The sequence below is a fragment of the Tenrec ecaudatus genome, chromosome 10, assembly GCF_050624435.1.
Source record: "Tenrec ecaudatus isolate mTenEca1 chromosome 10, mTenEca1.hap1, whole genome shotgun sequence".
Lineage (NCBI taxonomy): Eukaryota > Metazoa > Chordata > Mammalia > Afrosoricida > Tenrecidae > Tenrec > Tenrec ecaudatus.
In genome coordinates this window covers 105,087,520-105,111,562 of record NC_134539.1, presented here as the reverse complement: position 1 = coordinate 105,111,562, position 24,043 = coordinate 105,087,520, and the positions used below count along the sequence as shown (strand labels likewise).

At 50.7% G+C, this 24,043-nt stretch overlaps 1 protein-coding gene across 3 annotated transcripts in view; it reads right to left on the bottom strand.

Annotated features, from left to right (window-relative positions):
* Window positions 1-23,734, bottom strand: part of MINK1 (misshapen like kinase 1) — a 58,958-nt gene extending 35,224 nt beyond the window's left edge. For all 3 annotated transcript variants that reach the window (XM_075561107.1, XM_075561108.1, XM_075561109.1), the window contains exon 1: window positions 23,449-23,734. In XM_075561107.1, coding sequence (XP_075417222.1) covers window positions 23,449-23,505 — 57 coding nt within the window. In that variant the 5' untranslated portion in view covers window positions 23,506-23,734. The remainder of the gene's footprint in view (window positions 1-23,448) is intronic.
* Window positions 23,735-24,043: the final 309 nt, after the last annotated feature.

Genomic DNA, 24,043 nt, shown 5'->3' with positions numbered 1-24,043 from the left:
CCAATCAGACAGACAGACAGGGCTGAAGGGGCCCTCACTTCTTTCAAAACGATGATGTAGCAACCTCAATGCCTAGGTTCTCAACAGATCTGGCTGCGCCTGGCAGGGGTCTGAGTCCAGGCTGCAGGTGGTCAAAGAGGAGGAAGCCCATGGGAGGTGGGCAGCTGACACATGCAGGGAGCTAGATGAGACAGGCTCTGGGAGGAGTCCAGAGTTGAGAACTCACGCTGGGGAGGTCGAGGAAAGAGGGGGCCAGAACTCAGGCAACCTTGTGTTGGTTCTAAAATGGCCTCAGGCAAGGCTGGGGGCAGTCGGTCCCTTTCTGATGCCGAGCGGGGGAAGTGGGGAAAGGGGGAAAAAAATAAATACCATCACATTCAGAAATTTCAAAATAAACGGAAAATCCTCAAAGATAAACAGCTCGAGAAAAAAGGACAAAAACCCACTGGGAAAAAAATATATAAACAGCTTGTTTCAGAGGTTCTGCCAGCCTCCAAGGCCTTCTGAGGGAAAGTAGAGGGGTCCAGGGCCAAGGAGGCCGACCGGGACATTCTAGCTGCCCTCCTGCCCTCGTCAGCCTTGCAGTCTCCTAGGCAGCCAACGCATGAGCATCTTGCCTCTACCCCTAGCACTCACAATCTCTGATTTACCAAGTCAGGGGGTTCTGGGTGCCTCCTCCAGAGAAGAGGGGTGCCCTGCAGCGGCCGCCTGTGAAGTGTCCATGCATTCCCTCCTCCCCACATGGCCGCTGCCCCGGCTGCCATCACTCAGTTACCCAGCGCGGGGCAGTCTCAAGGGGCTGTCCCCCGCCCTGAGTGTCAAACTGGGACTATGACTCCATTCAGAGGTGAGAAAGCTAAGGCTCGGAGAAGTTACATACTTGTCCAGGTGTGGCTAGAACCCGGGCCTAGCTAGGTTTCTGATGGCAAATGCCAGCCGTCTTCCCAGGGCTGCCTGGTGCCACTTTCCCAGCTCTGTCATCAGCGTCTGTTGCCTTGGGAGGGCCAGCAGGGTGCTTCTTCAGTCTCACAGTTGACTGCTGTCCAGCCGAGGACCCCAGGTGCAGGTCACCTGGAACGGTGGCTGTTCCTATCCTGGTGTCCTTTGACTCCTTGCCGGTGTGCAGAAGAGGGGAGGAGCCCTGCCCTCCACTGGGTATCCTCAGTTCTTCTAAGGTACAGGCCCTTTCTCACGCCGGGGGGTCTCCCCTTTCTCACCTGGGGGGTCTCCCTTCCCCCTGGATACCCTCACCTGCGATGCTCCTGTCAGGACACCATTTACGTGTAACTGTCTGTCTCTTCGGCAGGACTCGGCTTGGGGAGTCCAGGACGACAGTTTGTTAACGAATGAATTCAGAAATCATAGAAAATTGGTATTATCTAGAAAATAGATCATATTTTCCCTTCCCTCAATGCAGCAGCTTCTAGCACTCGCTTTTGGCTTATGTCCATCCTTCTAACGTGACTCATAAACATTCACCTCAGTGCAAAGCTCCTGAAGGCAAAGCCTTCTCTTGACCTTGAACCGGCAGCCTGCAATTTATATACTGGGCACGTATGTATTTCCAGAGAGTGGACTTTCGTAAAGCAGAAAACTCCTACGGAGTCGACAAAAAAACAAACAGGAACACCGGCGAGGACCCAGTGTCTGTCGAAGGGACCGGAAGAGACGAAGGCAAAGTTTTCAGGTGCAGAAAAGATTCTAGCATTTTGGAACAGAGAAAGAAACAGACAGAAGCTGGGCCGGGGGAGAAGGGCAATCGAAGGCTCTATGGACATGGCTGACTCTTAACTGAAGCAGAAAGGGGAGAGACAAGTGAAGACGTGAAGACGGCAGAGAGAGAGGAAGACGGGGACAGTGTGCGAGGTTATACCACATACCACACAAAGCACCAGGAGGCCTGGGCACTGGGGCTGACTCCTTATTTGGACAAACGGGCAAATGACGTGAATTCTCAGAGCCCCTGTCCTCCTCACCACCCAAGCCAATCTCACAGGAGCTCAAGGATGTGGAAACACTTGAAAATTGAAGTCTCACTAATGTGTATAGAGATTGCCCCATGCCGCAAGCAACGAGCAAGTGAAAAGGTGATTCCCTGAGACTGGGTGCTATGGGATCTGGGGTGAAGATCAGCTCGGGGGAAGAGGAAGGAGATTTTTAAAAGTAGACCGGAGAGGGAGGCAGGCATGAGGGAGATGAGGAAGGAAGAGCAAGAAAGGGCAGAGGATAGAAGCGGGGTGGTGGGGGGGGGGTGCGGCCCAATCAGGCTGGCAGAGAGCAGGCTAACGGAGGAGGACAACACTGGTAATCAGAGGGTAGATAATAATAAGGCTTCTCACGGATGGTTTTCAATTGTAGCACAAACAAATCATTATAGCTCATTGCCAACCTCCCCCTGCAGGAGTCAGGTGCCCACCAATCCAAGGGAAGAGATGGGGGAAGCTGTGTGACCAAGAAAACCTGCGACTTGTCTTGCCCCCATGACTTCCATCTTCAAAGGGGGACCTATCAGATGCCAAGACAGAGAAGTTGCGAGAGGCTAGGGGTCCCTGAAAAGGGAACCTTGAAGTAAGGGCCGAGGGCAGGGGCGCAAAGCAGAGGGAGTTGGGGGAAGACACCAGCGGTGGGGCTGGCAAGGCGCAGGGAGGACACTCTGTGAATCACGGCCTTCAGAAAGACCAGGATTACTCTCCGGAGAGGGCGGAGCCGATGGTCTGGCCCCACAGCTCACCAACCCAGAGCAGATGGCAGCAGGAGGTGGTGGGTGAGGTGCACCCAGGAACTTCCTGACCAAACATGTTCATTCAACGTTCCACCAGGCCTGGCCCTCCCCTCTCCCAAGAACCCTTCCCTGGCTCCATGAGTCCCAACTCCCAGACAGCTCCAGGGCCAGGAGAACCCTTCATGTGTGCATGCAGCACTGAGCGCAGAGTCCCCTGCAAGCTACTAGCATGGGCCACGGCGGCCGGCCATGGAGCGCACCCTCTGGTTGAGGGAGCAGACATTAGACACATCTGACTGCACAAGACAACGGTGACAAAGACTGAAGAAGGGAGGCAGAGTACTTTTAGAAAGCTTAAGACAACCTGCAAGGGCCAGGAGCCCCAAAAGAACAAGAGTTAGCAAAACAAATGGCACCCCCTCCATGGGGGGGAGGCGGGCAGGCAGGCGATGAGCCTCTGAGGCAAGAGAGTCTTAAATCTCCAGATGGAGAGGGAGGGGAAAAATGAGGAGCTGATATTAAGGGCTCAAGTAGAAAGCAAATGTTTTGAGAATGATGGCAACAAATGTACAAATGTGCTTGACACAATAGATGGATGTATGGATTGTGATAAGAGTTCTATGAGCCCTCAATAAAATGATTAAAAAAAAATCTCCAGGCAAGGCTGTGGGAGGAGCCAAGCATCCTGGTTGCCAAGGCCGGGTTCCATGCCTTTCCAAACAGCATTTCTATACAAATGAACTGTAGAACAAAGCCAGGGCCCAAGGGTGAGGCTCAGGTTTTCTTCCTCGGCTGAGTGCTTCCTGTGGGTGGGCCCAGCAGGCCCCAGCGACTGCAAGAAAAACTGACTCAGGAGGCAGGACAAACAGGAGTTTCGTGTTCAGATAGAAGATTTTGAAGATTTTGAAGTTATTCATTCTTCCAGTGAAGCTGGAATGTTTTCAGGAGGATGGAGAGATGACAGAAAAGCTTCAGGGCAAGGAATGGGGAGCCAGGCTCACCCAAGTCCATGCCTGTATGGGGAGGGGGGCGGGGGAGGGCAGTGATTAGCCTACCACCGCCATTAAGACTGAGCGACTACACTGGGTGGTTTCTCTTTCCCAAACAAAACACTAGGCCCGGAGGAGGGGCATGTGAGCAAAACCCCTGGAAACACCTGTTCAGGGCACTTCCTGCAATGAGAGAAATCAGCAGCTACCGCCTGTCTTGTGAGCATTTACCTTGCTAAGCACTCTCAGCATATTTTTAGTTAATCTTCTCAGAACCCTACTAGGTGGGTCTTGCCAAAGTATTGTCCTAATTTTTGTCAAAGTTCATCCAGCCAGTAAGAGACAGAACTGGAATCTGAATCAGAGCATGTCTCCAGCTAACCACTGTATGAGTGTTGATGACCTCAAACCCCAAGCAAAGACTCTCAATCACTTTCCTCTAGTCCTTTAGTGCTTCGTCTCCCCCCACCACCATGACCCCAATTCCACCTTACAACTCTGGCTAGACCAGAACATGTACACTGCTACAGATTAGAGCCTGCGACACAGGGAACCCAGGACAGAAACACCCCTCGGTCCAATGATGGGACTATCGCTACCAGGAGGGGAAGGGATGGGAGAGGGGAGTAAGGGGAACCAATCACAATGATCGACATATGGCCCCCTCCCAGGGGGACAGACAACAGAAAAGTGGGTGAAGGGAAACAGTGGTAAGACATGAATATATATATATATATATATATATATATATATATATATATAAATTATCAAGGGTTCATGGGGGAGGGAAGGGGGAAAAAGAGGAACTGATACCAAGGGCTTATATAGCAAGAAAATGTTTTGAAAATGATGCTGGCAACATATGTACAGATGTGCTTCACACAATGGACAGATTGTGATAAGAACCTCCAATAAAATGTTTTTAAAAAACAACAATCTCCCTTGGATTACCAAAAAGCCCAACTCCCTATCTTCCCAGCACGGACAGACGGAACCCGTCCCTGGATGCACACCTACTGAAGGTCACACGTCAGTGCCAGGCCTTCGGATAGTTCTCTGAGCGTCCCTTTATTTTCTGTCCTGTGTACAGAGCCCAGCCTAGGCCCCCACCTGTGGTCTCTGCAGCGGGGTCTGATGCTTCCCAGACACCATCCTCAGATTCCCCACACTGGCCAGCCTGACTACATTGTTTCCCAGCTCCTCTGCTGGCCGGCCGCGCACACACGATCCCTACACCGTAGGTGCCGGCTCTTTGTGAAGAGTACGGTGGGACTCGCACTCCTGATGTACTTACACATTCAAGTCAGTGCTGAGAACTGAGCACAGCACAGGGCAGGCACTCGGATTTCTAGGAAGGAATGCAGGGGAAGACGGGGACTCCTGGGTCTGGAAGGGACCTTAGGGATCCCGTATATGGTCCAGGAGTTCTCGGCAGGCAATTTGCATGGGACTCATCTGGGAAAATACACACACCGGCCCCACCCTGGATGGCCTGAATCACCTCCAGGAAGGGCCTGGGAAGATGTCTCCTCAAAAAGCTGCCCAGGTGCCTGACTGTGCCTGGGGTAGAACCACTGCTCTCGGCCCCTCGTCTGCAAGTCAGGGACGCACACCCCAGAGAGAACGGCACTGGTGAACCAGAGTGAAGTGAGGTTGGAACCGACGCCATGCTCGCTCTGAGAATGGATCATGTGGCCTCAGACTTGGCTCCCCAACAGGGCCTGAGTTGGCAGGCCACCAACTGGGCGCTCTCTAAAGACGAATAAGTTTTGCCCAATCTGAGGAGGTTAGGTGACCAAGGCAGGGAATTGAGGAAGCAGCTGACTTGTCCAAAACAAGCCTAATCTGCACAGACAGCGCCGGGACAACACATGTGAGCCCCTGGTGTCTAGTGGGGACTGGGCAATACAGCAGCCATGGACAACAAGTCCGACTGACCTGGCTCTGAGGCCGTGGTGGGATTAAAAACAACATCATTAGGGCAGGGCACAATGTCCGACTACAGGACAACAACAGTCAGATGACATTTCTGGACGCAGGTGACCAGAAGATCCCTTGATTCAGATTTTGAGCAGCAGGGCTGGGCGGCCTAGACTCAGTCTGAAGGAACAATGGCCCCTATCCGCACCTGGCTTGGTGGGAGAACCAGTGGGCTTTAGACTGCAGTGAGCAGGGGCATGGGGGTGGGGGGGGTGGGGTCCCCCGGCACTCAGCAGACCCTGGAAGAAAATGCTAAGCATGCGTAGCCTGAGCACAGAGACAGACACAGTCCAGGACCTCAAGCTTTCCCAAGGCCCTTGGGAAGAGGCTGCAAGGTGCTGAATGCTTCGGCTGGTGAGTTAGTGGACCCCAACCTACCAGCCAGGAGCCTCTGTGGCTGGACTTTGCCCTCTAAGACAGGCCTCTCTAAAATACAGGGCTTTCCTACCTCCCGTATTTCTAGTAAACTTGGGTGCGAAGGGTCTCTCTCCCATCTTCTTCCTCTTCCCCGACGAAGGCCAATGAAGAAAGGGTAAGTGGCGTAGATAAAGGAAAGTGACCGCACTGGGCAGGCCAGGGAACAGGCCACCTCTATTCTAAGAAACCCAACTCAACTCTCGGCCAAGCTTTGGGTCTGTCCAAGGATGTGCACCACAGGGCGACGCGGAGCCTGAGCCGGCTCCAAAACGTCCACGCCTGACAGCCCAGAAAGGGGCTATCAAAAGCGCCCCAAGCCTGCTCGCTTTCCTCACACCATCTTCAGCAACCCACCCGCCGCCCGGCCCGTGACCCCACAGGAGAGACGCACTGAGGAGCACGTATCTGACACAGAACCTGCTCTTTTATTTATTTGGTTTGAGATGAACTTGTCACTAGAGACGCTGAGGTCCTTATTTCAGTTTTACTGTCCTCCTCTTTTCTCTTTTGAAGTCACTCAGGCCACTATTGGGGTTTGAGAGATAAAGCATCTGGGTTTTCGTTTGTTATTAAGGAAAGGACTGTATGTTTACACAGCCCATCTCAAAAATTGAAACCCACAACAATATCCTGCTGAACCTTCCACACCTGTTTCCCTTTCTTTCCCTCCCTCAACAGCCTCTCCTTCCCTTTTCCGGAGGCTCCCTCCGTGTCCCTGGCCTTCTCAGTAGTCACCAAAGACTTGTCTTTTGGTGTATAGACCATGTCCCTTTTTCTTCGTTTTCCCTTATGATAACGGAACTGTTAAATATTTATCTTGGTAAGACTGACGACGTTTGCTAAGCATAATGTTCCCTAACTCTGTCCATGTCTTGCAGTGTCTAAGAGAGCTGTCATGTGCTGATGCACAATATTCCACAGTATGAATGTAGGTACCGGAGCTTGCTATCCATGCCTCTGGAATTGGGGCTTGGGGTTGGTTCCATGTTCTTGCTATTATGGAAATTGCTGCAATAAACATAGGTGTGCATGTCTATTTGTGTTGCAGTCTTTATTTCTTTAGGGGAGATATACTTCCTAGAGCAGCGGTTCTCAACCTTCTTAATGCTGAGACCCTTTCAAACAGGTCCTCACGTTGTGCTGACTCCAACCATAACATTATTTTCGTCGCTACTTCATCACTGTCATTTTGCCACATAAATCATAAAGTAAATATCTGATATGCAGGATGTATTTTCATTGTTTCAAATTGATCATAATTAAACATAATTAGAGCATAGTGATTAATCACAAAACAATACATAATTATACATTGTGAAATATGTGGTTTCAGATGGTCTTCGGCGACCCCTGTGAAAGGGTCATTCGCCCCCCCACCCCCAAAGGGATCGTGACCCACAGGTTGAGAACAGCTGTCCTAGAGCAACTGCTGGATCATGAGATACTCGTATCTGCATTTGTTTAAGCAATGTAGTGTTATAAATCTCCCGGCATCCTCTCCAGCTTTTATTATTATTTTCTGCTTTACTGAATTTTACTGAAACTTATTCTCCCTTTACTTGATGCTGTCCACGTGCCTCCCACACCACGACACCTAGAATGATACCTAACCCTACGTCCCGAACTGTTGGTTGAGATGCGCCAAGAAGAAAGACAGGAGACAACTGTACCCAGGTCAAGGTAATCTTCTCCGGCAGATTTCCTCTCACCACCAAGAGAGGTATCCAAACAGAGGGACAGAAATGCTGCTACATTTTATTATCTCCGTCCCCTAAGTGACCTTCGAGCACCTACCCACCAGGTCCCGCGGGATGAGAGTAAGCAGCAGGAGGATCAATATAAGCAACGGCGGAACTGGAACCGTGAGCAAGGTTTGCTGGGAGATAACAGGAGCCAAACACGAAAGAAACGCTCTCCTCCTTCCATATCCCTAATCCTCTTGCGACTCTCTGCTGACATTTCCATTAGAATCCATCCAGTGGAGGAAAATGTTGGGACTTGGCTGGTGACACATGGACTTCTGGGACATTTCGCCTCACGTGACTCACCGACGAATAAGCATCTATCCTATCCGGCCCTCTGTCCACTCTGTCACACAGGAGAAGAACAGGGAAGAACAGGTCTTCTTCCTATCACTCAACCAGGTGTGCCCGACTTTCCCCCAGACCAACCTGCTCAGATCTTTCGTCATGTCTTGCTCCCCTGTCGTCTGGCGGCCCAACGTCCAAAAACTTTGCTCAGTCCCCAGAGCTGTGTAGTCCCAGCATATGCTGGGCATCACCCACTAATGCCAACCTACCAGCAGGTCCCGAGGCTCAGGACAACACCACCATCCTCCCCTCAGAAAGTGAAACTGGTCCTCGACCAAGACACAGACCCAAGTCACGTAAGCCTGGGGAGCCATACCCATTACTCATACTGGCTGTCTCCAGTCTACACTGCCATTAGCTGCGATTGAGCTCACTCCACCCCATGACACACTGCGTGTTTCCGCACCACCCTAACGATTGGTTGTGGATAAGACTGTCGTGATCTCGGAGGTTATCACCAGGGGATCCTTGGAAGACTATCACCAGGCTCTGCTTCCTAGTCTATCTTAGTCTGGAAGCTCTGCTGAAACCTGTTCAGCATCATAGCATCACGTCAACCTCCTCTGACTGACAGGAGCGGCTTACAGGTTGAGGTGCACTGGCTAGAGACAAAAAAACCCTGGTCTCCCATATGGAAGCTAAGAATTCTACCACTGGACCGCCGCCGCCTATCTCCAAGCCACAAAACAGGCTGTATTCCAATAGTCTGGAAATACCTTCCCACAGAAACACTAAGGATAGGGTCATGTCTCTGAGCAAGCCCACAAAGTCAGTTTACCACAGATCGCTGAGATATTACACATTGACAATTAAGGAGAATATACAGCAAGACTGCTCCAAGCACAGTCTAGAATACCAGCCCTCCTCCCATCCCCTCAGCACCCACCCCCACATTTACCTGGCCGCAGGCCTCCACCAGCACAGGGGTGAACAGGCTCCGGCTGGGCAGTGAGTCAGACCTGAGTCTGCACCTGGCTCTGCCCCTTACGGGCTGGCTCTCCAACCTCAGGAAGTTCCTTGGCCTCTAAAGTTAACTTCTCCAAGCTTTGGTTTCATCTTGAAAATGAGGGTAATATCATTCGTCTCCAAGAGTTACTGTGAAGGATAACTAAATTATGTAAGGAAACAGCCAATTCAGGTACAACGCTGTCTGTGATAGGGTAACATCTATCCCCCTACCAGGAAACCCAGTCCCTGTAACTATTCTTCAAATGTAGGCACCACCCACTACAGTCAGTGTGGCAGTTAAGGTGTATCGTGCCAACCTGGCCAATAAACACATGTGAGATTAATTAAAGGTCAGAGAGATAAATGGCCCGACAAGCCTCACCTTTCTTGTCTCTTGTTCTCTGATGATTGGACCAGTGTGTGGCTGCCTTAGCTAGTTCTCTGGCTCAGCTGGCAAGGCTCACTTCCTGCGAGACATCCCCAAGGAGAAGCCTACCCTGATGCAGCCCTGGGTGCTGGAGAAGCCACATGGAGACCCTGCCAGCACTGAGATGCTTACATGCTCACTGATTTGGCTTTCCTCCTGTAGTCGGTGTCATTGCGTGTGTTTTGTGAGATTAAGGAGGACTTTGTAGATCAGTGTCAGACATATGGGCTAATGTCAGACTTATGGGTTTGGACAGCACTGGTTTGGGATGCTTTCTTAATGTACACTTACCCTTTATATAAAAATCTCTTATTAAAAAAAAACCAAGTGTATGGTAAGTGCTCATTGTTACTCTTATTTCAATCTAAAACTCCTTCTAAAATGAATTCACTATTAAAATATAAATGACTTGTATCAGAGCAATCTTTGTTCTGAACTGAAAAAACAAGAGAGAGAAGAGGGCTTATTAGAGGTCTGAACGGATACAGGAACTAACTTCTGACCCACATGCAGCCTGCTACCCCAACCGCACTCTGACATGTGGGTCTAAGGCAGTTTCCATGGTGAGGCATGCCCTTTGCCGAGGCCACAGGGACTTTCTTTCGCTCCTCCAAACCTCAGGGAAACCATTGACTTGTCCTGGTCAGCCGTTCTACTGGTCACCTACCCCCACCCCCTCTCCAGAGGATACTCTGGGTGCTGGCCTGAAATGTGGGTAATGACGTTCATCCAGGACGCCCATCTTCCAGAGACACCCCTAGATGAAACCCCTAAGAAGAGAACTGAGTATATGCTGGCCTCTTCTCACAAACACTCCCTGCACACACCTCTCTCTGCCTCCTACTGCTTGTTCCCAGGAGTCCTTGTCCAAGGACTGCTGCATTGTTTCCTTGTAGTTGTCAGCAGTTCAAACCCACCAGCCACTCCATGAGAAAAAAACGAGGCTGCGTGCTCCTGTCAAGTTCACAGCCTCTGAAACCCACAGAGGCAGCTCTACACTGCCCTACAGGGTCACTGAGATGGATCTGACTCAAAGGCAGTGGGTGGGAGTCCCTGTCAAACGGTTTTCTTGAAGGTTCTTTCCCAAGCCTGTTCACTAAATGTTCCAGCAACTTCCTTACAAATGTGCCTTGAAAGAGAGTGGGTGGTGGTGAGGAGAGGACATGAAAATCTTCCTCCTTGCAGTCTGGCTGGGAGCCTGCCCATTCTACCTTCAGAGGTGTGTTGACAGACAAATAAAAGCCGCTAGGAGAGATAGGGGCCATGCACAAAAGAAGTTCATAGCCCACAGCCTAGAGGGCTATGGGCTAACCCCACCTAGAGCAGCGGTTCTCAACCCGGGGGTCGCCTGATTCGTTAACAGTAGCAAATGACAGTGATGAAGTCGCAACGAAAATAATGTTATGGTTGGGGGTCACCACAACATGAGGACCTGTATGAGGGTCGCGGCATGAGGAAGGCTGAGAACCACTGACCTAGAGGGAGGGAAACAGGGGACTGAAGGACCTTTCCCACCCAGCCCTTTCCCTGCCCTTCCTCGTGTCCACAACAAGTTCACGAGAGGCATGACTGGCATTTTGCGTAGAACACTTCTTCACTGCCATGCCGTAGACACTGCGGGGTGGACATCCCGTCCCTACTCACTAAATGCCATGAGTGTGACCATGACACCCTCCCCCTCACAGCTGCTACCTCCCCACGGACACACTACATGCCTGCACTATTGCTGGTGTCTGCCATGTCCGGCATACACTGCCAGTTGCTAGGGAGCGGATGCCAACTCACGGTGACACCAGGCGCTTGGGAGGCACACTGGGCTCTGTTGGGTTTTCAGTGGTAGATTTTCCAGCAGTAGACTACTGGGCCTTTCTTCCAAGATGCCTCTGTACAGACTCAAGCCTCCAGCCTCTCAGTGAGCAGCCAAGCTTCACAACTGTGTGCTCTGCCCGGGGGCTCCCAACATATAATTCCATTGCCACTGAGTCAATTCCAAGCAACTCAGAGTGACCCTCTATAGGGTGCCATCTTTGTAAATCTTTAAAGAGCAAACAGCCTCATCTTTCTCCCACCCAGCATATACTAAGGGCCCTTTATTACTGTGGATTGAATCTAATGGAAAAGGACTAGTCACAAAAAGGACCCAGGTGTATTTATCTTTCCAGGTGAGCAAGTGCTAAGTCCCTGGGGCCAAAAAAACCCTTTGGCACAATTCTACTCTGAAACACATGAGGGTCATCAGGAGTCAGCATGGACTCAGCTGCAAGGAGGGGACTCCTGTGTGCTCAGTATGTCTGTAGGCTCCGGGAAAGACCAATGGGGAAGACAGAAAGATGGTCTCCAGTCAGGGGCAAGTCAAACACTGTTGCTACGCAATCACAGAAACCTGTATTAGAAAGAAATGTCTACATCTGAAGCTACTGCTTCTCAACATATCCACCCACCTAGGTCTACACATTTCTGAAGGTTGTGTTTCCGTCTCTGTAACCCTTCCCTAAAGAATTCTGTGCTCTTGTCTTTACATCAAGACAACGTGGCAGTCCGGGTATCTTCAAGAGACCCGAAAAACGTTCCATTTAACTTTGAAGGGGTTGAGGTTTTGGAGTTGTTGGGTTTTTTTTTTTCTTAATCTACTTTTCATTGGTAATTAGGATGGATTACAGTTTTACACTCAACAATTCATATAATTTGTCTCAACTCATCCATTCCATCCCCTCAAGGTATCATCACTCAGACCCTCCCTCCCCTTCCTCCTTGTGTGTCTTGTTTTCCGTCCTCCTTTCCTGACTCTACCTTTGTCCTTGGCTAAATGCTGCCCTTCCGACCCTAAATGGTTCCTGACTCTAACAGAGGGGTCCGTTCAGTTCCAGATCTGTAGAGGGGCTACGGGTCCCACTAGTCACTATTAACCAGTAATCTTGGATCTTTGCGATTTTAGGTTTTGTCCCATTTTCCCCTTCCCATGCGATCCAAGACCTTCTCCTGTGATCCTTTCCGAAGAGTTGGCCTTGAGGGCCAGGCACAGTCTGGTCTTCTCACCTCGAGGTTATGGAGACTGGGGTTCACATGGTCATGGTCTATCAGTCCAGTGGACTGTTTCCGTATGGCTTTCATTTTGATCGTGCCAGCAACAACAACCATGTCTGAGGAGGCAAGACGAGGGCATTCTGGTGGATGAAATCTGGTTTCCCAACGAAATTCCCTAGGACAGCCCCGCGTCCTTCCAAGAGTCAGCAAGTGCAACGTCTTGATGAGAAGGAAGGTAGGCCTCAGTGTAACTCGTGGGGCCTTTTCCTCACCAACGATTATCTGGGACTTCTTTATATTAAACATCCCCAGGACTGTCCTGGGTCTACCTGGATGATCGCTTTGGAATCTCCACAACCGTTGCTGGCGCTTTCTGCACGGAAACACAGAACCCCGGGAGAGCAGGAGCTGCTGCAGTCTTCCTCCTCCAGTCTCTGGCCTCTCCCACAGTTCCCTCCACCATGGAGGCGGACCGTCTTCTCTCCTGGCTAATCTCCGAAGGCTTCCTGACCTCCCTACAGACACTTGATCCACCTGAAAACTGTTGCTTTATGTGGGGCAGCATTCCGTCAACTAGCTGCAAAGCTTCAATGGCTTAAAAAGATGTGCACGTGAGTTTTGTTAAAAATTTGATTACAAAAAAATTTATTTTGATTACCAGCCCTGGCCTCAAAATATTTTTTTTTCATGGCCAAAAATATCTCCTCAGGGTGCAGGGGGGGGGGCCATTACCTTAATGAGGCTGAAACAAGTGGGTCACTGAAAGAACTTGCCCACAACAGCCTACTGATCACAGAGACAGGTTTAAACATGTCTTGTTTGGAATGAACTTGTAAATATATGAGCTGGAACCTTAGTGGCCACACTTTTTTACTTACCCTTATACATAAAAACATATTTGGAAAAATAAGATCAGACGACATTAATCAGTAAAAGCAATATATGGTCAAATGTTAACTTGTAAGGTTTGTGTAAAGAGGAGAAGGCTGTGATCAAGAAACACTGGGGAGGCTTTATGAAAAGGGAACAAAAGAAGAAATTATAATGCCTCTTGATGGAAGTGGAATTGTCTTCGTTCAACCCTATGAATCCTCAATCTGTCTTCGCAAGGATTAGTACTCATGGAAAACTCCTCTTGTGGCTCCTGGAATAAGCTTGAGAGCCTTTAAATCTCACCTTCAAAGGTTTTCTGGTAGATGTGATAAGAAACTTCATCTCTCCCACAGAGGAATGCATGAGAATAGGTTCTGTCTAGACCTGAAACCCCCTTCCCTCCAGCTCCCCCTTTCCCCCCAGGAGTATGCCGAGAGAATAACTAGGGGACCTCTTCTCCAGGAAGAAGAGCAGTAATGGCCGAAAGTACCAGACCAGCTGATGCTAAGGCTGCGTCAGGCGGCCTTTCATCCTAAAGTCAAGGCAGAAGTACGCAAGTCAGAACCAAAAGGCAGTTACTGCCACGTGCACTTAGTCACACCCAATGGTGGGGTTCCCAGTTGTGAAAACAGGAACTGACTGCCTACTTCATCTGTCTCCTCCTTCCGGCTGTAGACTCTCTTCTGTCAATGGTCTTGCCCCCCCCCCCTTACCAACACTCACTGCTTTTCTTAGGCACACAGCCTCCACTCCCTCCACTCATCTCCCTCCAGTCCCGAAGGCTCCTCCCACAGCTGTGCCACCAAACCCTTCTCACAGGTCATCCCACTGGCTTCTCCACTTCCGCTCTCCTGACACCAAGCTGCTCCAAGAGCCTGGCTCCTCCGAGGAGCTCCAAACCAGTGGCTTCCCCAATCCGGTTCATTTCAAACACACAACATCAGTAACACTCCCCCGACACACACCATTCAGCCTCTACTTGTACGCGATGCAAATTGAGAATCTCATCTATTTATATGGTTAGGAAGAATACCACTTCTCACAGACCACAAAAGCTAAGCCCAAGGCTGAGCCTCCTTCTTCTTTTGGGGAGACTTACACCTGCTAAACCCCAGTCACCACTCAGGCTACCAACATTCCGTGATATACCTTTCTCCCTCACACACCAGCTCCAGACAGCAAGCACACTCCCTCACCTTCCTCAGAGCCACCTGAGTCTCGGAGACCCTCCCCCACCCAAAATAAACCTGAGGGTTCTATGAGTCATGGGCCTTTACCCCCATATGCTCTTACCCTTTGAAACAAACGCCGTCTTCCCTCCTCCACCCACCATGGGAAGGTTCAGAAAATAGTCTTCTGAAAGCTAAGCCTGAAGTTTCCACCCCATCCTCAGGCTCCTGGCCCTTGGTAGGTGGCCAAATGCCCCACCCCAAGGATGGCCCCATTCCAGGGCCTCCTAATTCTGGCCATCACCACACTCTACCTGCTGGCTCACTTCTACCTACCTTTATTGGGGGGGGGGTGCCAACTCTACTTTCTGCCACATGACCTGTTTCTCGTTCAATCGACAAACCAAGTATTCCTGTCTTGTAAAAGGGAGAAACCATTCTGGCTATATGGTTTCATGATACCCTAAAGTTTCCCTCCACAGGGAAAGTTTACATGTATAATCTGCAATTATGGATGGAGGTGATTATTAGCTTAGTGTCTCTCCTCCTACCAGGCTCTCAGAACTGTGGCTGTCTTCCTCACTCACCACTGAGGACAATAAAATATTATTTTTTGAAAGGGAACAAAGGAGCCTAACTGGCAAAACGGTTAAACAGTTTGCTGCCGTCCAAAAGGTTAGGGTTTGAACCCACCCAGAAATTCTGTCGGAGAAACACCTGAGGATCGGCTCCCATCACTAGTGCAGCCTAGAGAGCCCCAGGGGAAGCTCTACTCGGTCCCACGGGTCGCTAGTCTAAAACCAATCGACAGTACTTCACAACTGAGCCCAAAGGGACTGGACTGTAAGGGGCCTGGTGTGGAGTTTTTTTGGTTTTTGTTGTTATTTTTAAAATAAGCCATTTTATTGAGGTCTCTTATAGCTCTTATAACAATCCATACATAATTGTATCACACACATTTGTGCATATGCTGCTGTTTAACAACTCTGGCTGAAAGTAGAAAATATCAGAAAGATGCTTATCTATGTTTCCGTGTGTAACACAGCATTCGGGTGTTGCATATCACATTATGGGTTAGCATCGCAAGAACAGGGATTCTAGAACACTCGTTTGTGCATGGACGGCACCTGTACATGGAGCAAGAGACACAAGGGGATAGCGCATGGTGTAAATTCAAGAAAGTTGTGTCTCAAGGTTATATCCTTTCACCAAACTTGTCTGGACTATGCTGAGCAAATGACCCAAGAAGCTGGCCTATGTGAAGAACGTGCCACCTGTGTTGGAGGGAGACTCATTAACAGCCTATGTTACGCCGATAACACAACCTTGCTTGCTGAAAGCAAAGGACTTGAAGCGCTTACTGTTAATATCAAAGATGACACCGTAAATCCTCACCTAATTCATTAAAAAAAAAGAGTTTTAAAAAAATCAAACACTACAGCCTTCGATATGGATTACGTCTTAACGTAAAGAAAATGCACGTCCTCCCAACTGGGCCAGTAAAGCCAGGTCACAATACACAAAACAGTGGTCAAGTCAAGGATGCCCCCCGGCTTGGTTCCACCATCGGCACCCATGGGGGCAGCAGTCAGAAAGTTAAGGGGTGTCCTGCAGTGAGGACAGTTGAGGTCCAAAGTCTCCTGGAAGTGCTAAAAATCACAGTACTCTTTGAAGCCTGAAGTGCACCTGACCCAACCTGTGTTATTTTCAATCCCCACACAACACACGCAAACACTGAACAATGAATAAGGAAGGCAGGAGAAGAATTGATGTGCTGGAATCACGATGCTTCCAAAGAAGACTAAATATAGCACAGACTGACAGAAGGACACACGACTCTTTTCTAGGAAGAAGTACAGACAGGATGGTCCTTAGAAGGATGGTGAGACTTCGTCTCAAGGATCAAGAGTCCAGTCCCTGTAGAAAGGCAGTGTACTTGTAGAGGGTCAGCAAAAGACCCTCCACAAGACGGACTGACACAGTGGCTGCAACAATGGGCTCAACAATCATGTGAGTGGCCCAGGACCGTACCATGTTGTACACACACTCGGCATCTCCTAACAACAACTTACTTTAAGAAGAAAAAGCCTCCACTATCTTCAGGAGGAGCTTCCTATAGGTGGGAGAATCCTGGACTCAAGTCAAGGACTCACTGGTTGGGGGAATAACGGCAAGAACAGTGGATTCTCAAGGCAAGGAGCAATAGACGAGTCTTCTACCAAACACTGTTCTTCTATCTCCCCCTAGTCTGTAGGCACTCAGACATGCGTTGAGAGTTGGCTCACTAACCTGATTCTTCTTGTTCTAGGTCTCTGATCTAAGGATGAAAAGAGTGAGAGAAGGGGGGGGGGCACAGCAGCTGGTGCTGAGGAAGGGGAAGAGACTGAGTATCAGAGTTCAACAGATGTTATCTTCTAAAGCGTTGACCACAGGACATCAGAAAATAAGCACGATTCATGGCAGTCAGATTTCGCAAAACCTTTTCAATCTTGAGGCTTCTAAGACATCGCAAAAACATATAGGTGGTTGGGGCAGGGAATGTATGGATGTGCTTTATACAATTGATGTATGTATATGTATGGATTGTGGTAAGAGTTGTATGAGTCCCTAATAAAATGTAAAAGAAGAAAAGAGAAAAAAATGATTAGGGCAAAGACTGTACAGATGTGCTTTATACAATTGATGCATGTATATGTATGAACTGTGAAAAGAATTGTATGAGCCCCAATAAATTGTTAAAATAAAAAAAATTTAAAAAAAAACAAACATATAGGTGGTGCAGTAAATTGTTTAATAAAGCCCTTTTATCAAGGGGACTGGGCAGCTTGTTAATAATGTAAATTAGATGCATGAAGTGGCGGGGGGGGGGGGTGTCCGTGCCCTCTTGCTAGGATTAAAGAGAGAGGCAATTGGGAAGTGGGGGTGAGAGTGGGGTGGTGTAACTTGGCTACCATCCAGAAAGAGCCAAGATTAGAAGGCATCCTTTGGACCCAGGGTTCCTGCACTGAAAACTTCCTAAAGCAGAGAGAGAGAAAGAGAGAGAGAGCAGCACAGCAGGGAAATGGCAGCAGTGGAACTTTCACACCCACAAAGCAAACAGCCTACACCAGTCATGCTGACCCATGGAGTGGGAGTGCCGAGCACTACCGGGCAGGAGACGTGCTGGTGGAAGGGGTACCACTGGGCACTGGTCAGTGGGCTGAAAGAGCTTTGTAGCACTTGCCCTATAGGGCAAAGGCCTAGCCCCAGTGGGGCTGAGGCCTGAGAGAGGAATTCTGTCCTTAGTGGGCCGAGAGGAGCCCTGTAGGGCCGAGAGGAACCGAGAGGTGTCCTGCAGAAAAGGGCACTTTGCCCGTACGTTTCCTGATGCTGATCCCAAGTTGTAACCTGTTTCTTTCCTCATAAGCCTCCTAACTTTGAGTCGTACCCCTGAGGTCTGTGTGGCCACTGCAGCTCATGTTCCAACCTAGCATAGAGGGGAGCGCGGTGGGAGTGATGGCTGGTGGCCGAACTGGTAAGATTGTTGGAGGGTGGAGTGTGTCCGTTTGACACCCCCCCACTCATGGGAATCAGCCTCAGGCTGATGCTGATGGTGAGTCTCCTCCCTGAAATGAGAGGACCTCTGAGTCACTTAGTCATTTTAAAAACTTCCTTTCAAAATAATTAAGGAAAGGGGGCCTGAGCTCGAGAAGAAACCTAGATGGGTGCTCTCAGGGTTCCAATTCAATAGTTTAGCATAGTACAGAGAGAGCACACTTTACATCTCTCTCCTGGTGTCCAGGACCCCATTCTCCCTACAGCCTGCTGGCAATGCTTGATGACCGATCAATGCAAGGACACATGTCATCAATGACTATCTGTGATACAACACTGTCTGAAAACAGGCGGGTTAGGCAGACGGCCTCTCTCTCGCAATGGATTGTGGAGACGGCCCCCATCCTAGAACTGTTTTGTGTTTCTGGGTTGAAAGGCTCTGCGTTCCCCATTTGCAGACCTACGGCAGAACGTCAACTTGTAAAGAACAGGTATCCACTTCCCGCCACCTTCCCTCTGAGATGACAAGGGAGGCCACTCCATGGGTGCTCCATGTTGCGTGAGTTAGCTGTCCCAGGCACCCAAGAGGAAAAGCAGCAGACCAGCTAGTTCGCTTGCTGGCCCTTCCATGTCCACTGTCAAAACCTCACTTTTCTAAGGAACCACCCCTCCTCCATGGATCACTCCAGCAATCTGCCCTAACCCACAGCATGATCTAGCTCAGTGGTTCTCAACCTTCCTTATGCCGTGACCCTTTAATACAGTTACCCATGTTGCAGTGACCACTCCCCGAATCATAAACTTTTTTTTGTTGCTACTTCATACTGTCATTTTGCTACTGTTATGAATGAGGGGGCCCCTGTGAAAGGGTCGTCCGACCCCCAAAGGGGTCGCGACCGACAGGTTGAGAACCGCTGATCTAGCTTTTCATTTGGCAGATGCGGTAACACCTGGATCCAGTAAAATTCCCTGTAACCTTCCATCATTTTGCCAGAGCGGCATCTCACTTCGTTCCAAACGCCATCAGCTTCCCAGCTGTGCCATCTCTTCCCAATTTGCAGTTCTCTACGGGGTAAAAGGTCACTACCTGATACCATCCCTTCTGCTGCAGGAGTTCACTCTTCCCATTGCCCTGCCTGGGGCACCTGCTGCTAACCCTCGGACGGCTAGCACGTCCGAGCACAGGGCAGGCCCAGCCTGTGGCTCAGCAGTCTGGAAACACATGCCACAAAGAGCCAGCCGTCCAGGGGGTGCTGCCTCCAGAGCCGCGGGAAGAGAGACAGAGATTTCTCCAAAGAGTAAGGCCTAACGGCAACCACACGATCATTTGAGACAGACCATCTCTGTCATCTACTACCACTTGGCAACTCGTCTCTCTTGGTAGTGCACCGTTGTCATTTCAGTGGACTACACAGCACGGGTCCCACCATTTCAAGGACACTGCCATCTGAAACTTCTAACTAGTCGGACTGTACGGTGGAGCAGCAAGATGGATGAAGGGGCTCGGCCGAAAGGAAAGAAAGTCAGTCTGGGGTCTTCCTCCCACCCACTTCCACTGATCCTTAGGCCTTGTACGAAAGCCAAGAGGCTCAAGTCAGCTCGTGCTGTAGTACAATCAAGCTTGGACACTGGGATGGTCTGAGACAGGAGGCCCAACTTCTCTCTTCCGTGATTCCAACTTTTATCAAGGGCATCCATCCCTCACGTGGAACTTTCCAGAACTCTCTTGACCACCAGACAAGGTTTGATCCTGAAACAACTCAGAAAAGGTACATTCCGAACTGTTCATGTGTAAGAGAGGCCAGAGGAAGCCTAACAAGTCTGACATTTGTTAACAAATTTCTTTAGACATGTTAGAATATGCATTCACCTAATAAATATTTGAGCCCCCTATTATGTCAAAACATGTTCTAGGTACTAAAGATGCAAACAAAGAGACAAAAACATCCTAGTTTTCAATGAGTTTACATTGTAATGGAGACTTATAGATATATGTGTTACCAGGTAGCAAATAATACTCTTAAGTAAAATAAGGCACATTAAAAGCACATAAAAATGCACCCAAGCTTTCTACAAAGCACAGGAAGGAATGCTATTTCAGATACATTTGGTAACATGAAGAATCACTATGTGGTCCATAGGAGCCCTGGTGGTGGGGTATGTAGGTTTTGGGCTGCTAACCAGGTCAGTAGTTTGAAGCCACCAGTCATTCATTGGGAGAAAAAGAAGACTTTCGAGTCCCATAAAAATATATACTCTTGGGGAGGGAGGCAGGAGGAAAAAGAAGAGCTGATACCAAGGTCTCAAGTAGAAAGAAAATGCTTTGAAAATGATGACAACATGTGCACAAATGTGACTGATACAATTGATGTATGGATTGTTATAAGAGCTGTACGAGCCCCCAATAAAATGATTTTCTTAAAAAATGTATGGACTTGGTAACCCACAGGAGCAATTCTACCCTGTCTTACAGGGTCACTGGTACTTCAGAGAGCATGTGCTAGGAACTAGACTAGGAATTCAACATTCAGTGCTTCATTTAATCCTCAACAGCTCTTGGTTCAGCAGTGGTACCACCATCCCTGCTCGATCGATGAGAAACATCCTCACACAGACAAAGTCTCTGCATAGTCTTCAGCAAGTCAAGGACGAAGGGGTAGCAAGGCCCAGGTAACATAGGAAGCAAGGCTTGAGCTGGGTACCACAACTCCAAGCCCCATGCTTTTCCACATACCAAGCCACTGTGCGGGTGGAGAACCGGGGCTTCCAAGAGGTCAAGGGTGGCTGTGGTTCCCAAAGTGGCAAGTCCATTCCATCTCCCCATACACGGCTAAGAGGCTAATACAGTCCAATCGCCCTAATATCAGATATAACGATCATCACCAGTTGAAAACCAAGCCTGTGCCTGAAAGAGGAGGAGACGGACAACCTGGGTGCTCTCAGGCCAGCTAACAAATGCTATCCTCCAGCAAAAGATGGGCTGCTAATGCTCCAGGTTCCCATTTCTCACTGCAAAGCAGACAGGAACAGAACAAGGGGTGATTGAGGCAGCAGCTCCACAGTGCCACAGCAGTGAGCTGAGGTGGAACGCAGGGGAGGCACTGAGGAAAGGCCAGCCGCAAGGAGTAAGCGAGCCCTCACCAGTCCCATTTCAAGGAGGGCCCAGCTCCCCTTCATGCCCAGAGTACGGGAGGGGTCCGTGTGGGAAGGGGGATATTTTCCCAAGAAGCCTGAGGCAAGCCAGACTGGAGCCTAGGAAGCAAATCACCAGGCTGTCCTGGGGAGGGGTGCATGGGGTGAAAGGCAGGAAGCAATTGAGGAAGGAGGCTAACAGTGCTTCTATATAGTAAAGTCCCAAAGGGAAATGCCACATCCAAGGTCAGAGGGATTCCAGAATTGCTGGAAATCCCAAGATGAGGGCACAGGCCAAACTACCACGAGAGGCAAATAGAAGAATTAAGCCCAAGCTGAGTCCCACAAGGCCCAAACCAAAGGTCACCATCTGAACTCGAACTCACCCAGTTTTATTATATTTCAGTCGCCTCAAATGGCTACAGGAACCTGCAGCCAGAGTTAATCAACAACCAAGGTGGGAAGGGAAGGTAGCTAGGTGGTGGTTCACCAGAGCAGAATATACTGAAGAGTTGGGTGTTTTGTTGTTGTTATTGTTGTTTTTCCTTCTAGCTCAACTGACTTGAGAATTCCAGTTTCAACCCTGGCCTGGAAAAATCTCCCTCCAGAGCCTTGACACCCCTTCCCCAGACACAGAAATCCAATACCCCATCTCCCTCCTAGCAACTTATCACCTTATCTCTAAGCAAGCCAGGTCTCATAGCCCAATATCGCACCAAATTATGACCTGAATGGCAAGGAGAAAACTGTGTCACCTAGCGAAACCCAATTAGCAACATGACTCCGCTCTCTTCAATTCCCCTCTCCCCTCCTGACAGATCCAGGGCGCTGGGTGGCTGACCGCCTTTTATCCCCAATACTGACCGGGTTCCCCCCTGGTTCACTCACAAGCCAGAAGGCAGGACAATGTGAAAGTGGGGGTCTCTAGAGAAGCTAACCTAGAGACAGGAAATGCTGCCCCAGGTCTAGCTGGGCTGGTGAGAAACCCCCAGGCTACCACCTGGATGTCGGGAATGTTCACCTTGAAATATTTAAGTCGCCCCTTAAGCCAAGGGTTTCCTGCTTGGGGGAAAATAAGACAAAAGAAAAAGATGCTGCTGAAAGCTCCCAAATGAGGCCGTGTAATTGCCCCCATGAGGGGCACTAAATGGGTATTTCGAAGAAATCTGCTGCTGGCATTTCCTCGGATCCCTTTTTCTAATAAGCCTCTCCCTGGAGAGATCCACAGTCATGTCCCCACCCCCACGCACCCCCAGCCAACTTCCAACATCCCCACTGCTTTCCCAAAGCAACCAGGCCGGTCCCATGCAGCATGTGCGTGCGTGTGTGTGTGTGTGTGTGTGTGTGTACATCCTCTAGTGTGTGCATGTAAACATCCTCTTCCCAGACCCTGCCAGAGTTTGTGAAGAGAAGAAACGCTCCTCGCCTCCCCCAGTGCACTTGTCTCTCCACTCAGCCCCACTCCACTGCAGAACTGGTAATGTAATATTCAGGGACCCTGAGACCGGAAATGCCTGTTCTGGACTGCTGCACTTGAAACCCGAGAGAAAGGACAGAAACTGAACATGGGGGTGCGGGAGAAGGCAGGAGGTGGAATCCGGAGGCTGGAATGCTCGGCCGGGGGCAGAGGAGCAATTCGGGGGTGGGCGAGGATGAGAAAGGGTGATGAGGAGGAGGCCGTCAAGACGAGTGGCAAAGTCAAAATGGGTGCGGAACGGGGAGGGGAGGGGAAGAGTATGGGGCAGCGGTGCAGAGGGAGCCCCGAGGGGGGTAGGGGCCGAGAGAGGCACGGCAGGAAGGGTTCTGCAGCTGCTGGACCGCACGCGTTTCGGGGAAGCGGAGGGTGGCCCTCCTGACCTGGAAGGAAGAGGGTCCCGGACCTCCGGATGAAGGTAGGGCTGGAGAGAAGTGCGGGCGCACCCCCCCTCCAACGCTGGGCGGAGATCAAAGTAGCTCCCCGAAATCTGCAGCGAGTGGAGCGCAAGGGGCAGAGGTCGGGGGAGGTGGGGAGCCCAGAAAAGGGGACGCCGGGGGGGATGGGGCTAGTGGAGGGGCGCGCGGGGAGCACGTGAGGCGTGGGGCCACCTGGCTCCCCTGCGGCGTGGGCGCGGAGCGGGGCGAGGCTGGGGGGCGGCGCGCTCACCCGCAGGGCGGACAGGTCGATGTCGTCCAGGCTGCGGGCGGGGGCTGGGTCGCCCATGGCCTCCGCCGGGAACGGAGCCCCGAGGCCGCTCACGCTCTGGCTGGCTTAATCCACTGCCGCCGCCGCCGCTTCTCCCCCATCGGGGACCCCGGGGGCGGGCTCCACCGCGCCTCCCCCGGAGAACAGGGAGGGGGAGGGCCGGCAGGAAGACCGACCCACCGGCTGACAGGAGATCTCGCTCGCGAGTCTGCAACCCGAGCCGCCCGACTCTTCTGCGCAGGCGCGCCCGGGCCGCGCACCCGGAGGGAGGACGGGGGAACGTGACGCGACCGCGCCGGGCTCCCCCTCCCCCTAGGCGCCGACACCTGCGCGCAGGCGCAAGAGAGAGAGCGCGAAGAGCGCGCGCGAGGACCGAGCGCCCGCGCGAACCTGGCGTGCAGGGAGTGGGCGGTGGCCGAGGCGACTTCGGAGCTCGCCCACCGGCTGGCGCGCCTGCGCACACGCGCTTCTTTTTCTGCCCCCTCCAACCCCCTTCCCATCCCCCCCCCCTCTTTCCCCTATTTCCCTCTTAATTTTTGTTGGCGTCTTTCCTTCC